At 38.9% G+C, this 14,250-nt stretch overlaps 1 protein-coding gene across 1 annotated transcript in view; it reads left to right on the top strand.

Annotated features, from left to right (window-relative positions):
• Window positions 1-14,250, top strand: part of antxr2a (ANTXR cell adhesion molecule 2a) — a 114,072-nt gene that overhangs the window by 32,713 nt on the left and 67,109 nt on the right. Inside the window, exons 11-12 of the mRNA XM_033972615.2 lie at window positions 12,644-12,722; window positions 13,799-13,894. Of these exons, the coding sequence (XP_033828506.1) occupies window positions 12,644-12,722; window positions 13,799-13,894 (175 nt within the window). The remainder of the gene's footprint in view (window positions 1-12,643; window positions 12,723-13,798; window positions 13,895-14,250) is intronic.

Below are 14,250 nucleotides of genomic sequence, written 5' to 3'. Positions count from 1 at the left end.
GCTGTTTTTAAAGCCATGGGACTTTTTGTGGAAAGTATTTTATAAAATGACTTTTGATTGGTTAATACAGCTGTTATAAAATTAGTTTTTGTCATGATAAAGATAAAGCACAGTTTAATGTTTGCAAATGTGTCTTTTTGTGCATAAAATCTGTTAGGAGCAGTTCAGAGGATTTTTTTTTCACTCAAATTTTAAAAAATGTGTGTGTGTAAACCAAATGTTTAACAATATTTTATGGAAATCACAATAATTAGAAAATGGAGTTTAAAAATAAATACTGGATAAATACTGAATGAATCACTTTAAAATTTTAGCCTGGTTTTAAAGAAAGACTTAAAAAAAAAAAACATAAAACACTTGACCATATACGTCATTATCGAACAAATCACATGAATGTTTTGAATATTTTGCCAAAACTTTTTGAAATTGTGAAATATGTGAATTTAGTAGTTGTTTTTTTTTAAGTTAATTGATCAAATGGCCGATATAAAGGAAATAGAATATCTCGTCTATTTTCATAAAAGTCTCACAAACCACTGCTTCAAGTCAAAGGACAAAGGACCTTTTTCTATTATTTTCTATTATTAAGCTGTTTTAAAAAAATAAAAATAAAATAAAATCTAAATAATAAAAATAAAACAAGCAAAATAATACAAAAAATCAATCTATATGCTAGTTTTCTAAATATCAGAAAAATAAATGTCTTCTTTGAGCTTTGAATTTGTTAAACTCCGTCTTCTCTGTGATTGGCCAGTTGTTCTCAGCATCCCGTTCCCTGTATTTCGATTGGACGCTTGCTCACTCGGTTACTTTTCTCTGCTCTCTGATTGGTCAGTCCTGCCTCTGTGTTTCCAACGTTCCTGGTCTAATTACCTCCTGACTGCCGGCCCATTAAACAGTGATGCGCTGCGGGCCCTCTCCACATCTGCGCCATCCCTTTAAGAGGATGTGCGACAGCTGCGGCTTTTCTAGGCACCGCACTTTTAAATTATTCACCTCGCCACTGACGGTCCCGGCGCCCTGGCCACCTGCTTCCGCCACGGGCCCAAAGCGCGCCCCATCTGCCCCGGGCCGGCTCCCTCCATGTTCCCTGCTCCACAGCTCCGGTCCTTGGTCCTGGGTGGGCAGCTTGAGTGCTTCTTCTGACCTGAAAAACAAGCTTGTCTCCGGAACATATTCCACACGCACTGGGCTGGTCTCTCCGGACCAAAACAAAGGGAAAATGTGTTCTTGTCCCAGTCAGTCAGACAGTTCAGTGAGCGTCATAATGGGCATAAACACATCTGTGCGAAATAACAATTAGATCTGATAAAACGCACAATATTCAGATGTTTGCTACTCAGGAATAATGAAGGCACTGGCATCGATTCACTTTGGAGCAGATCAGTACAGTTCAAAAGTGTTTTCATTGTTTTAAGTGAACCGTCCCGGCCCATTTGTGGGGTTAGTATCTTCCAAAAGGAGTTTACCTCAGTCTGGCCCAGATCTGATGTGTCCTGTTAACTTTAATCAGACCTGGAGCCAACAGGTTAACTCCGCCACACACTACTGGATTCTTCAGTCTTACACGATTTTTTAACATGCGGCAAAAAACACACACCACAGAAATGAAGAGAATTGGATGAGATTTTAAATCTTACGACCCTCTGAGCCTGAACGGCAGCAGAATATGTCAATGGAGCGACTGTAGTGAGTTCACCTCGCCTGAGCTGTTTCCTGTCTGCAGTAAAACGACTCACTTTGAGAATCTAAAATGTTTCAAATATGAGTGTTGCACCTCTGCAAGTCAACTTGATGCAAGCCAAAATTGTGTTTTTATTTGTGAAATGTGATGCAATAGTTCAGATAAATGCACAGAAGGCTGGTGATAAACTACACAGGAAGTAGAATGGTGTTTACTGTAGCAGCAGCTCCTCGCTGAGTGGACGGAAACAGACACATGTGAGGAACTACTGTCGCCATTTTATTTTTTAGAAAACCCTTCAACCCTTTATTAATAGTGCTCGTTTGTGAACTGGGGGCCATTATGGGCCATTATTTATGGAGGACAATGGACAATATTATCTAATGATAATATGGATAACTTTATCCAGTGAAACTTTACAACTTTGTAGAAGTGAGTCATATTGTCGTATTTAAATTATTTCCACTGTTTGTATCTTGCTCCTCTGTGTCTCTCAGCCCGTCTGCCCCTGATGCTCTGTTTTATTGGCTGTTGCCGTGGTGATTTTTTGTGGTTACAGCGAGAGAGCAGCTGAAAGTCACAGACACATCATGAGATGTGCAGCAGATTCAAAATTGCATATGAGGATGTAAAATTCTGACCTCCTCAGAAGAAGGAGAGAGAGAATCAGGCAAATGTTTCTGTGTTAGACTTTGGACCAGTTGTTTCATTAAAAATAAAAATCTTGCCTTTTATTTTACTTTTAATTATTTAATCATTATTAATAATGATTACATATCTTGTTTCTACATTTTAAATATTCAGGCGTTTGATGGAATAATGGATACTGTTTTATTTAAAGGTGCACCATGTAACTTTTCACCTGTTTGTCTCCATGCATGGATCAGTGGAGATTCAACTCCATTCAAAGTAAGAATGAATGTTTCTGATCTGTACCTGAGGTAATCATTAAATAATCAAATATTTGTGTCAGTTATATTTATGAAAAAGGGTCTAATTCTCAATCAGACCCCGACACTTTGGATTCCCAGATCCTACGGCTAAAATCACTTTGCACTGACCCTGTCTCTTTACGAGTACTTGGTTCCCAGTGATGAAGAGAGCAGAGTTCTTCATGGTGTATCCTGATAGAACAGTCTTATCCGTGCTCCTGATGTGGAGGAATGGGAGAGTGTCCGCACTTGAACTGGGAGCTTTTGTCGTAGGCCTCATCTGTGCTGACAGCTGCTACGCCAGGGCCTTAAACAGGGGACATCTGCTGCGGCTGCTCTGCCCTTCCATTAGCCCCTCCCCCTTCCTACACCCTCACCCCCACGTTCCCCCTGGCGCGAGGTTAAGTGACTACGGGCTTGTCTCACCTGGTGTTTTCATAATAACACTGCAACACATAAAATAACTGGAGGGAGGGGGAGATATGTGGAGATAGAACAGAACTCTTGAGGGGCATTCCTATGGGAGGATTGAGTCATACTTGGGTATTGTGTCTGCTGTTTACTGTCTGCGTCTAATTATAATGCTGAGTTGTGAAAAGTGCTTATAAACTCATTCTGGTAACAAATTAGGATGTTTTGGAATGGTTAAGATACGTGAGGAATAACTTGGGACCAACGCAAACTCTTTAGAATGTACTAGATCTGTTTTTCACGTTTTTAAGACAGTAAAAATCAGGTACAGTGACTTTAACCTGATCATTTGTATTAAGTGATGACGTTCATTATTTCAAAATTGGTCTGACTACACCTCAAAGCATGTAGATTTAAGGTACATTTTCTGACTTTTGATTTGCATAACATTTCAGAACTCAGGTTAGAAAATCTATCATGGCCGTGCAGCTCACTGGTCACTGAGTGAAGTGTGAAAATTCTGAGCTTTCACATGAGGCGTGGCCTGTCCATATACTGAAAAAAATGTGTCTATAAGCAGGTTAGGACACTCGTTATAGTTTAAATTCAAGAAAAGAGCCGTGATGCTGGAGTTCTAACACAGGAGAAGTTTATTTACATTAGTACAGGACCCAGCACCTGGAGACATGAGCCCTCAACACACTGAGAGTTGTCCAGTCCAGTCTAGTCCAGTGTGGCTATGTTTCCATTGTAGGGAGCATTATACTTGTAAGGAGTTGACGTATTGTATTGAGAATTGGTCGACAGTTTGTACTGTATGGAATCTGGTCAGTTCTTTTGTGCTTTTACTTTCACTGCTCGTCAAACAAGAATTTCTCTACAAAGGAAACATTAAAGGCTCATCTTATCTTAAGCCAGGTAGAGTTGTGATGTAATACTTTTTTTAAACCAGTAAAAGTGCAGGTTCCATACAGTTCCTTTAATACCTTTCCCAACCCAGGGGTCGCCAGAGACACTGGCCAAACGCTAGAGACAGGACTGGACAGGTAGACGTCAAAAAGTAAACAAGAAAAACATCAAAACTGTTTTTTAGCGTTTGGTTTCATTGGAGCTTTGAACCAAATCCAGATTGAGTGCAAAAGTGGCAAAAAACTGGCAAATGAAAGTATGAAACGTAGCAAGGAAAGTGACACTGGGACACTAAGCAGCTGAGACAACAGGAAACCCAGGGAGAAAAAAACTGACATCATCACATAAACCCCAGAATATAAGGGAAAGTTTTGGTTGGGCTGGAAGTGACCAAAAGCAAACCAATATAGTGTGTGCTCCCCCCTCGTACTGAAGACCAAAAAACACATAACGTCGGAGAAACCCTAAAACCAGCCTGTGTTAAAATAGCAGAAATGACGTGTGGAGATCTCATACAACTGGACAAAACTACCACCCTTGTCGAGGAGCCAAAATGAGTAGAATATGTGCAGTACATTGAGGAGTATCTGAGGTAAAACAGCACATTCTCAGGTCTGTTCATTTCCAAACTTCCACATACCAAAAGATATATTTATGAGATATATATAATGAGCAAGAATAAACCTTTAACAGGCATTAGAAAGAGAAAACCCCTTTGATTCCATTTGAAAAGCCTTATCTTAGCTCACCGTGCCCGCTTACATAATTGCTATTACCTCGGCATCATCGCGTCCGCAGGTATACGGAGCTAATGCTAATGCTAACCGCTCGTCAATATTTAAACATGGCCGTGTCCCGGGGCGGCTGCTTGCGCCCATCTGCTCCGCGGGGCTGGAAGATGTTTTATGGATTAGCACACAGACGGAGCTAGCTAACGTCGACTTAAAGACGTGCACCGGGCGAGCAGGCTTTGGAGATGTCCCGGAATATTTGAGCACATGTTTATTGATCAGAGTTGTGCGAGGATACGACTGGAGCTGATGTCACTGAATAGTTAAAGGCGCTGTACCTGATTTTTTACTGCTTTGAAAACCTGAAAAACAGAAGTACTTCACTTTAAGCTGTGGTCCCAAAGTTATTCCGCACTTACCATATGCATTCCGAGCATCCTAATCCTTCACCATGATGAATTTATAAGTGCTTTTCACAACTCTGAGAGACCAGAATGGAGTTTTGCCATGACTGTAAAGCACGCTCCCACGCCACAATTCTCCATAAATATACAAAAAACACGACACAAAACGTGACGCATGCCATTTTATTGTGTTGTGATAGCGCTCTGAAGGGGGAGCGACTTAGCAAGGGGAGTAAAAGGGAGGTCGATCTGCCAAAAAAAACAGTAAACCCTCGACAACTTCCTCCTGTCAGACTTAACGATATCCTTCTTTTCTTTTGTCTAAAGCGGGAGCACCGGGCTTTATGTCTTCAAACGATCTGGTATGTAACTTATTGAGACGAGTTGTGTTGTTGCGGTGTCAGGGGGCGCTGTGGAGTGCTCTGTGGAGTGCTCTGTGGAGTGCTCTGTGGAGTGCTCTGTGGAGTGCTCTGTGGAGTGCTCTGTGGAGTGCTCTGTGGAGTGCTCTGTGCCCAGTGCGACTCACAGGCCTCACATATGCTCTGCTGTCAATTATTCAGCTCCTCACTTACACTGCCGCTCTCTCGTCGGGCGCTTTGACGTGGGGAAAGTTGGCTGCAAAAGTCCTCCACAGTAAATTCGATGGCCCCGGTTTGCCGTGGGGTTTCGACGGCTGGTTCTCTGTGACATTTTGAAGACTTTGGACGAGTTAATGTTTTGTTTTGACGTGTTAATCGCTATGACAACGGTGCTAATTTGATCTGCACACTAAAACCTTCAGGCAAGTTTCCTTATTGCAGTACCGGTCTGAAACATAGTGCTTTTTTGAATGTTAACGTGTATTTGTTTGTTTGTACTTATTTTACATGTTTTGGGTTAATGGGAGAACATGCAAACTCCACACAGACACAGGAAGAACATGCAAACTCCAGACAGACACAGGAAGAACATGCAAACTCAGACAGACACAGGAAGAACATGCAAACTCCACACAGACACAGGAAGAACATGGAAATTCCAGACAAACACAGGAAGAACATGGAAATTCCAGACAAACACAGGAAGAACATGCAAACTCCAGACAAACATAGGAAGAACATACAAACTCCACACAAACACAGAAAGAACATGCAAACTCCAGACAAACATAGGAAGAACATGCAAACTCCAGACAGACACAGGAAGAACATGCAAACTCCAGACAGACACAGGAAGAACATTCAAACTCCAGACAAACACAGAAAGAACATGCAAACTCCAGACAAACACAGAAAGAACATACAAACTCCACACAGACACAGGAAGAACAAGCAAACTCCACACAGACACAGGAAGAACATGGAAATTCCAGACAAACATAGTAAGAACATGCAAACTCCAGACAGACACAGGAAGAACATGCAAATTCCAGACACACACAGGAAGAACATGCAAACTCCAGACAAACACAGTAAGAACATGCAAACTCCAGACAGAAACAGGAAGAACATGCAAACTCCGGACAAACACAGGAAGAACATGCAAACTCCAGACAAACATAGGAAGAACATGCAAACTCCAGACAGACACAGCAAAAACATGGAAATTCCAGACAAACCCAGGAAGAACATGGAAATTCCAGACAAACACAAGAAGAACATGGAAATTCCAGACAAACACAGGAAGAACATGCAAACTCCAGACAAACATAGGAAGAACATGCAAACTCCAGACAAACACAGGAAGAACATGCAAACACAGAAAGAACATGCAAACTCCAGACAGACACAGGAAGAACATGCAAATTCCAGACAAACACAGAAAGAACATTCAAACTCCAGACACACACAGGAAGAACATGCAAACTCCAGACAAACATAGGAAGAACATGCAAACTCCAGACAAACATAGGAAGAACATGCAAACTCCAGACAGACACAGGAAGAACATGCAAACTCCAGACAAACATAGTAAGAACATGCAAACTCCAGACAGACACAGGAAGAACATGCAAACTCCAGACAAACACAGAAAGAACATGCAAACTCCAGACAAACATAGGAAGAACATGCAAACTCCAGACAAACACAGGAAGAACATGCAAACTCCAAACAAACATAGGAAGAACATGCAAACTCCAGCCAAACACAGGAAGAACATGCAAACTATGCAAACTCCAGCCAAACACAGTTTACACTAGAAGAATATGCAAACTCCAGACAGACACTAGAAGAACATGCAAACTCTGCACAGAAAGGTTCAAAATTGCCCAGGAGTTGAACCTACACTCTTTTTGTTGTGAGGCGAGCGACAGTCAGACATCGTACATATCTGTGAGTTCACAATGATGAAAAATGTGGATAGTTGCCATAGTGATAACAAAATTCTGTATGTTTTGAGTGAGAAAACGTCCTTAAATGTTGCGTAAAACAGGAAGATGAAAACCATGAATTGAGGGCACGAATCATGTTACGAAATTTTAAATCACAATCTTCCACACAGTTCCTTTAATCTCGCTGCAGCTTGGAGTTTGCAACCACCACAAAAAAAAAAACATGAAACTTTCCTTCTTTGTCACACGTTGTCTTTCAAAATGGCCGCCCTGACTTCCCCCCATCAGTGAGGAGTGATACGTGCGGACTGACAGGCCTCGCATATGCTCCACTGTCAATTATTCACAACACTCTTTTCCACCATCTCCTCCACACACTTCCGACGCCATTATCCCCGTCTCCACCCGGCCGAACAGCTGCGGAACATCACCCAAACTCATCGTCACGGCAACCTCAAACTCTCCACGGGACCGAGATGTACGAGAAACTTTTCAAGATGGCGTCACTCAACTGGTGTCCCCCAACCCGCCCCGGAACACAAGTGCTACATGTTTTAGCACAGTGCATTAAGCTAACATCTGTCGCTCAAGCTAGCCCGACAAAGACATTTAGAGTTATATTATTTATTGTCACGTGTGTTTTTGAAATGCTGTAAGTTTTCCTTTGTTCGAGTTGTACAGAGGGGGCAGTGAATATATGGCACAGAGAAGGGACAGTTTTAGTTTTACATCATTTACGTGGCTGTTTGTGAAGAAGAGTAGAGAAAAAGTGCAGGAAGTAGCGCTGAAAATTCCATTCAAAATGCAGGACCAGCTTATGCTCAAGGAAGGTATTTTTCTGTTTAAATGTATTTATCAAAGTTAAAGTGTCATTTTCTATAAAAGGAAATGTATGTGTCCCACGCTGTTACAGTTTAAAAAAGGTTTTACGATCACAGCTAAACCTGCGTTGCCAGAGCCTTCTGTAGATGGAGGACACGTGCAAGTTTTTGTCATTCTCAGTGTATGGACAGGCGTCATGTGAAAGATCAGAACCTCCACAAATCACTCACTGAGCTGCACAGGCTGCACTAGCACTGATTCATGATTGACTGCAGGTGCTGGGGTTTAAGTAGTGACCATTCAGATCAGAGAGAAGCATTTTAAGTTTAACCCTCTGGTGCACAGCGGTCACTGCAGTGGAGCTACTAAAACACAACTTTGTCTTTAATGCGTTGGTTTAAATGGTGAAGCTGCACATCAGACTCTGGAGTGCTCTCTGCTGCCACACTCCATTGAGGTTAATTCAGTGGTCAGTCGGTGTAACTGCAAGTAAATTTCTTCTGGTTTTCTTATTCAGGCCTAAACATTGCACCTAAACAGTGTTGACATTTCCCAAAAAATTGTTGAAATGTTTTTCAAAGCACAAAAAGAAACATATGTTTGTGTATTTACAATAGAACACAAGTTAATTCATTTTTACAGGCAGTTCACAATGTTGTTTCACGTTCTGAGAAGAATAAAAACACTTCAGAAAAAAAAAAATCTTGATCAGGTCTTTATAATTCATGCATCAGAGGGTTAAACCAACTAGATTTCAGCATTGAACCTGGCAACCTATAAGAGACACTCATGTGAGGCTCATTGTTCTTTCTGATTGGATAATTGTCCAAAACACAAAAATATAACTTAAACTTGTCCATCATGTCCAATGTTTTGACAGTTAAGAATAAATCAGCATTAGAATTGTTATTAGTAAAAGCCATATTTGATTTGATCGTGTTTACCTCATATATAGAGATACACTGAGGTTATTTTTGTGACATACAGTTCCTTTAAGATGTCAGAATTACCTCAGCGAATGTCACGTGTGTCGCCTGCGCCCAACCAGGAAGTAAAATGACAAACTTCAGCAAAAATTAAAAAAACTAGTCAAGATTTTTATCAAAGCCTGCAGTTGTGTTAGCTTTGTTTTAGTGAAATGAGTCGTCCAGTCCTGTCTGTCATACGCACTTTAAGATCAAACCGCTTCATCCTCTCGACTAGATCATTTAGCAGTTCCTAATCACGACGCGTTTGTAATGAGTCGACTGGAGGAGACTGTACGCTTGGTCTGCAGAGCGTGTAGCGTCCGCCGAGGCCTATCTCCGTACCAGGACCCTATTAACAACCTGCCCCCTGCTATTACCCATGTACCAGTGTCAGTGTAATTACACGTACCCCCCTCCGCCCACGCGTCTCATGTACTAAACCCCAGGGGAGGTTGTGGGTTAGACTCCCTGATCTCTCGGATTGGCAGAGTGGTTAGGCTGTGGGTTGGATTTAAATGGAAAGACTGAGGAGGAATGTGTTTTAATGCTGGAGTGTTCGTTACCTGCTTGTCTCCATGGCAGTATTATTGTGTTAAGCTGTTGACATCTCTCCACAGATCTTACCTGTATGTTTGCTTGGTGTTTTCATCTCCTTGTCTCCATGAAAATAAAAAAACCCAAAAAACATTCCAGACAAAGTAATGACATCTCTGACAAACTGGTGCCAGACGCTGAACCAGAAAACTTACACCGCCATTTAAAACTGAAACAACAAAAGTTAGTTTAAATAAATAACTTGAGGATGTGATTGGTTGAGACAGAGGTAACACGCTGTAATTGGCTGAACGTTGACTGAGGGAAGGTTTAATGAGGAAATAATTGTGTTCCTCAAGTCGAGTTTATGCCTAATCCTTATTAAAAGTGCACATAACAGGTTTTCATAGCACCAAAAGAAAGGCAGCAAAATAAAGGAAGTAGCGCTAGGTTCTAAAACAGAAAACCTCTACCACTGTCATCAAAAAACCCCAAAACTCTCTTCAAAATGCTGAGACAATTTACACACAGTTTAAACATTCATTTCTGACAATAAAGGTGTTGATGTGTAATTTTAACCTGCTGAGACCTGGTGTCCTCATCTGTGGACAACACATTTTGGGTTGTTCAGGCCACAGTGCAAATTTTTAAAAGAACAGCAACAAGAACATGTTCATTTTTTATATATATATTTCTAAGAGTTTGGAATATGTATTTATTTATTTTTATTTTTTTATTTATTGTATTTTAATATTTTTATTTTATTTTATTTATTTATTTATTATTTATTTTTTGTTTTTATTTTTTATTTATTGTATTTTAATATTTTATTTTATTTAATTATTTATTTTTATTTATTTATTGTATTTTAATATTTTTATTTTATTTTATTGTATTTATTTATTTATTTATTTTGTTTTTATTTTTTTATTTATTGTATTTTAATATTTTATTTTATTTATTTTTATTTTTTTTGTTTTTATTTTTTATTTAATGTATTTTAATATTTTTTATTTTATTTATTTATTTATTTATTTATTTATTTTTTTATTGTATTTTAATATTTTTATTTTATTTATTTATTTATTTATTTTTTATTTAAAGGCATACGTCTTCCTGCACCTGTCAGCAGCACAAATGAGGCACAATTGTTTCTCATTTTTGTTTTCTCGTTTTTTACACAAAACGTCTGTGTTCAAGCTCTTAATAGTTTTTGCAAATAAAGTCCTGCAGGAGCTCGGGTCTCAGGAGGTTAAGGTTAAGGTGCACTTTATTGTCCCCGTGGGGAAATTCGTCCTCTGCATTTAACCCATCCTTCAGTGCCACTGGGCCATCTCTTCAGGAGCAGTGAGCGCCACAGTGCAGCGCTCAGGAACCTAGATACAGATGTTAAGATCGTGTGCTCAGGACTACCTTTGCTGGAGGATTTGACGTATGGTGTATGTTTGTGTTCGATGGGGAAAAGTCCGAAGAAAATACACCCAGACACAGGAAGAAACGTGCAAACTCCACACGGAATCAAACCCAGAACCCCCATGTCCAAGCAGGAAGTAAATTTATAAACGTCACCAAAATTACACAGAAAAGTTCAGATTTTTAGTTTAATCTTAAATAGAATGAATTACACAGACATCTTAAATATAAATATACAACTATGAAATGAGGAGTCTGACCTGTCATATGCACTTTAATTATACAAAGTCAACAAGTGACCTGTCAAAGTATTTCTTGTGAGAAAATATTATCCCCGAAATGAAGTGGAAAAAGGCTAAAGGTGTGTATTTGAACAGTGGGGCCTGGTAGAATGAGTTTGGGTCCTGGGAGATCCGGGGCCCCCAGCACTGCCTCGGGGCCCGTCCCAGCAAAGACCCCTTCCCCTCTCTACCCACGTTCACCCCCTCCTCTGAACGAGACACAGCTGGTCCTTCAAGGGATTCAAAGAGTTTCACACAAGCAGTAAAGGAAAGCATGGGAAATAAATAAGACAAAAAATAAAAATAAAAAAATGAATGAATGAATAAATAATATAAAAAGTAATAATAATAATAAAGAAATTGAAAAAAATACATTGGCATACAAATTAAATAATAATAATAATAATAATAATAATAATAATAATAATAATAATAATAATAATTAATTCAGTTTTTCCCCTTTTTTAAAATTAAGAAACAGCACTAATAATTTTTTCCCAAATGTAAATAAATACACATTATCTGGTTCTTGAAACAAAATCTCTCCCTCTCTCTGTCTTAATCAACACTGAGGAGGAGCACATTTTATTATAGAAATGGCCAGATGTAATACCACAACTCTTACTCTGTTTTATTTTCAAGTTCAGTGTAGGATTATAGCTATACTTTCACTGTTGTCGTTTTTTTTAAATTTTTTTTTTTTTTTTTTTAAGTAGCGCATTTCAAATGTATAAACAGAAACCAGAATGAGTCTCACACTTTAGGTTACCAATCCTAAACCAAAAGGTGCAGGCTAAATACAGTTCCCTGGACCGACAATGGGTTCCTTCCCTTCCTTAATACATTATTTGGGGATGATGTCTTTTTTTTTTCATCTAAAATCACCGCCATTGAAGTGTGTGTGTGTGTGTGTGTGTGTATTCATTGTGGGGATTGAAATTATCATTGAGACCAAAATGATTTAAAGATAAGATATTGGTTCATTCAGGTTACGCTTATAATTAAGTGAGTAGTATGGTTATGTTTAGGACTAGCTTCCGGAAATGAATAGAAAACACTGTCATTTCCTCACATGTTTTAGTCTGTGTTTTATATAATATACCTGAAGTGTCAAGTAGTTCAAGTAATTCAACTAATGTGTATTTTTGTACTGTAAAAAATATATATTAGTTGAATTACTTCTACAAAACAACACTATTTTAACATATTTTGGCTCTGTTTCTGATGTGTTTTCTTCTCTCAGGACCATGGATGTTCTGATCAGCCTGAACAACGGGAAGTCGTTCATCTCCAGCGCCTACACCATCACCGCCACCTCCTGTGTGAGTGACCCGCGCTCCTCTGCACAAGACAACACACGGTCCCTGTTACACAAAAACGCAGGATATATTTTGGGTTCAGGCAGTAGGATATGTGTCATGTGCATACTCCGGTGACAAATATAACATGTTGAAGCTGCGTTTAGTCTCAGTGCTTCATTAAACGTCTGAGGGAACAGTTTTCTCTCATTGTTGCATCATCCTTTCTGCGTCGGATCACAGCCATAAACCGTATGTACCCGGATGTGATTATTTTAAATACATGAATGTTCTGATGATTTCCTGATCAAACGCTTCGTCAAACTTTCTTCACTTCTGCTTCTCTCCACGGGGAGTAAATCTGGCTATTTGTTAACCTATTTTTCATATCATACAGCCTAGTGTGCAGGTTAATGCTTCATCATTTAAAACTGGCGAGTTAAATATCGTTAAATATTTAGAGTATATGCATTGTCTAAAACAGTTATTTGATTAATCTAAGTTGACCACTGGAACATGACTTCTGGTTTTGGCCTGTTTTTGTTTTTTGTTTTTTTTATTAGTTTATTTGAAGGGACAGTGTGCAAAAAAAACATTAATAACTTTGACTTTGACTTTTTATGTGAAGCATTTGAAGTAGATTTGAAATGTGCTCTATAAATCAAACTGAACTGAATTGTAGATAGAACCTTATAATTCCAAACAAATTGTGCTTTTTCAGAATTAGAACGTTCTATTTGCAAAAAACAACAACAACAACAACACACAAAAAAACAACATTTTTTTTTTTTTCAATTTACACTCCCTTGAGGGTGGCCTTCTTTCCTTCTTTCCCATGTATTCAGTAAGTGTATATTTATTTCTTTTTATTTTATATTTACTTCTTTTGTTTTGGTCAGAACCTTAAGCCTAAATATATCAGAAGAAGAAGAAGATTCTAAGGCTTTACACTCCAAAATCGTTTTTACATCCTACTTTTATTATGCTTATATGTTTGTTTGTAGTTTGTGTCTCCTTTTCTTGCATTGATTGAGTTGTATTGAGTGTTTCTGTTTTGAGTTCATGCCGTTGACGTCCTCGTGTCCCCTGTTCTGTTGCAGTCTGATGGCCTGGTAGTGTGGATAGTGTTCCTGGTTCTATTGCTTCTTTTAGCCCTGATCTTGATGTGGTGGTTCTGGCCCCTCTGCTGCACTGTGGTAAGTACATACAAAACACTGTGCCTCTCATTTTCATCAATGTGGGTAGTATAGTTAAGTTTGGTGCTTAAATAATGTACCAAAAGAAGTAACAACTGCTTGAATTGAAGTCTTCGTTATTCTTGCCAGTATGAATAAGTCCATTAGCAAATAAAACCTATTTAAGGGACTGTACCTGATTTTAATTCATTCTTGTCGACATAAATGTTCTTTTACGTCATGCATCATGTGGTATCAGCAGCTAAATAATAAAAAATGTAGACTGTAAAATATAATCTGTTCATTTTACATAACATTTTTTCAGGTAATGACCATAGACTGTATATATAGATGGACATAACAGGCACAATTAGGCT

The sequence above is a fragment of the Periophthalmus magnuspinnatus genome, chromosome 9, assembly GCF_009829125.3.
Source record: "Periophthalmus magnuspinnatus isolate fPerMag1 chromosome 9, fPerMag1.2.pri, whole genome shotgun sequence".
Lineage (NCBI taxonomy): Eukaryota > Metazoa > Chordata > Actinopteri > Gobiiformes > Gobiidae > Periophthalmus > Periophthalmus magnuspinnatus.
The sequence above is the reverse complement of the archived record's forward strand: the minus strand, read 5'-3'. Positions and strand labels throughout refer to the sequence as shown.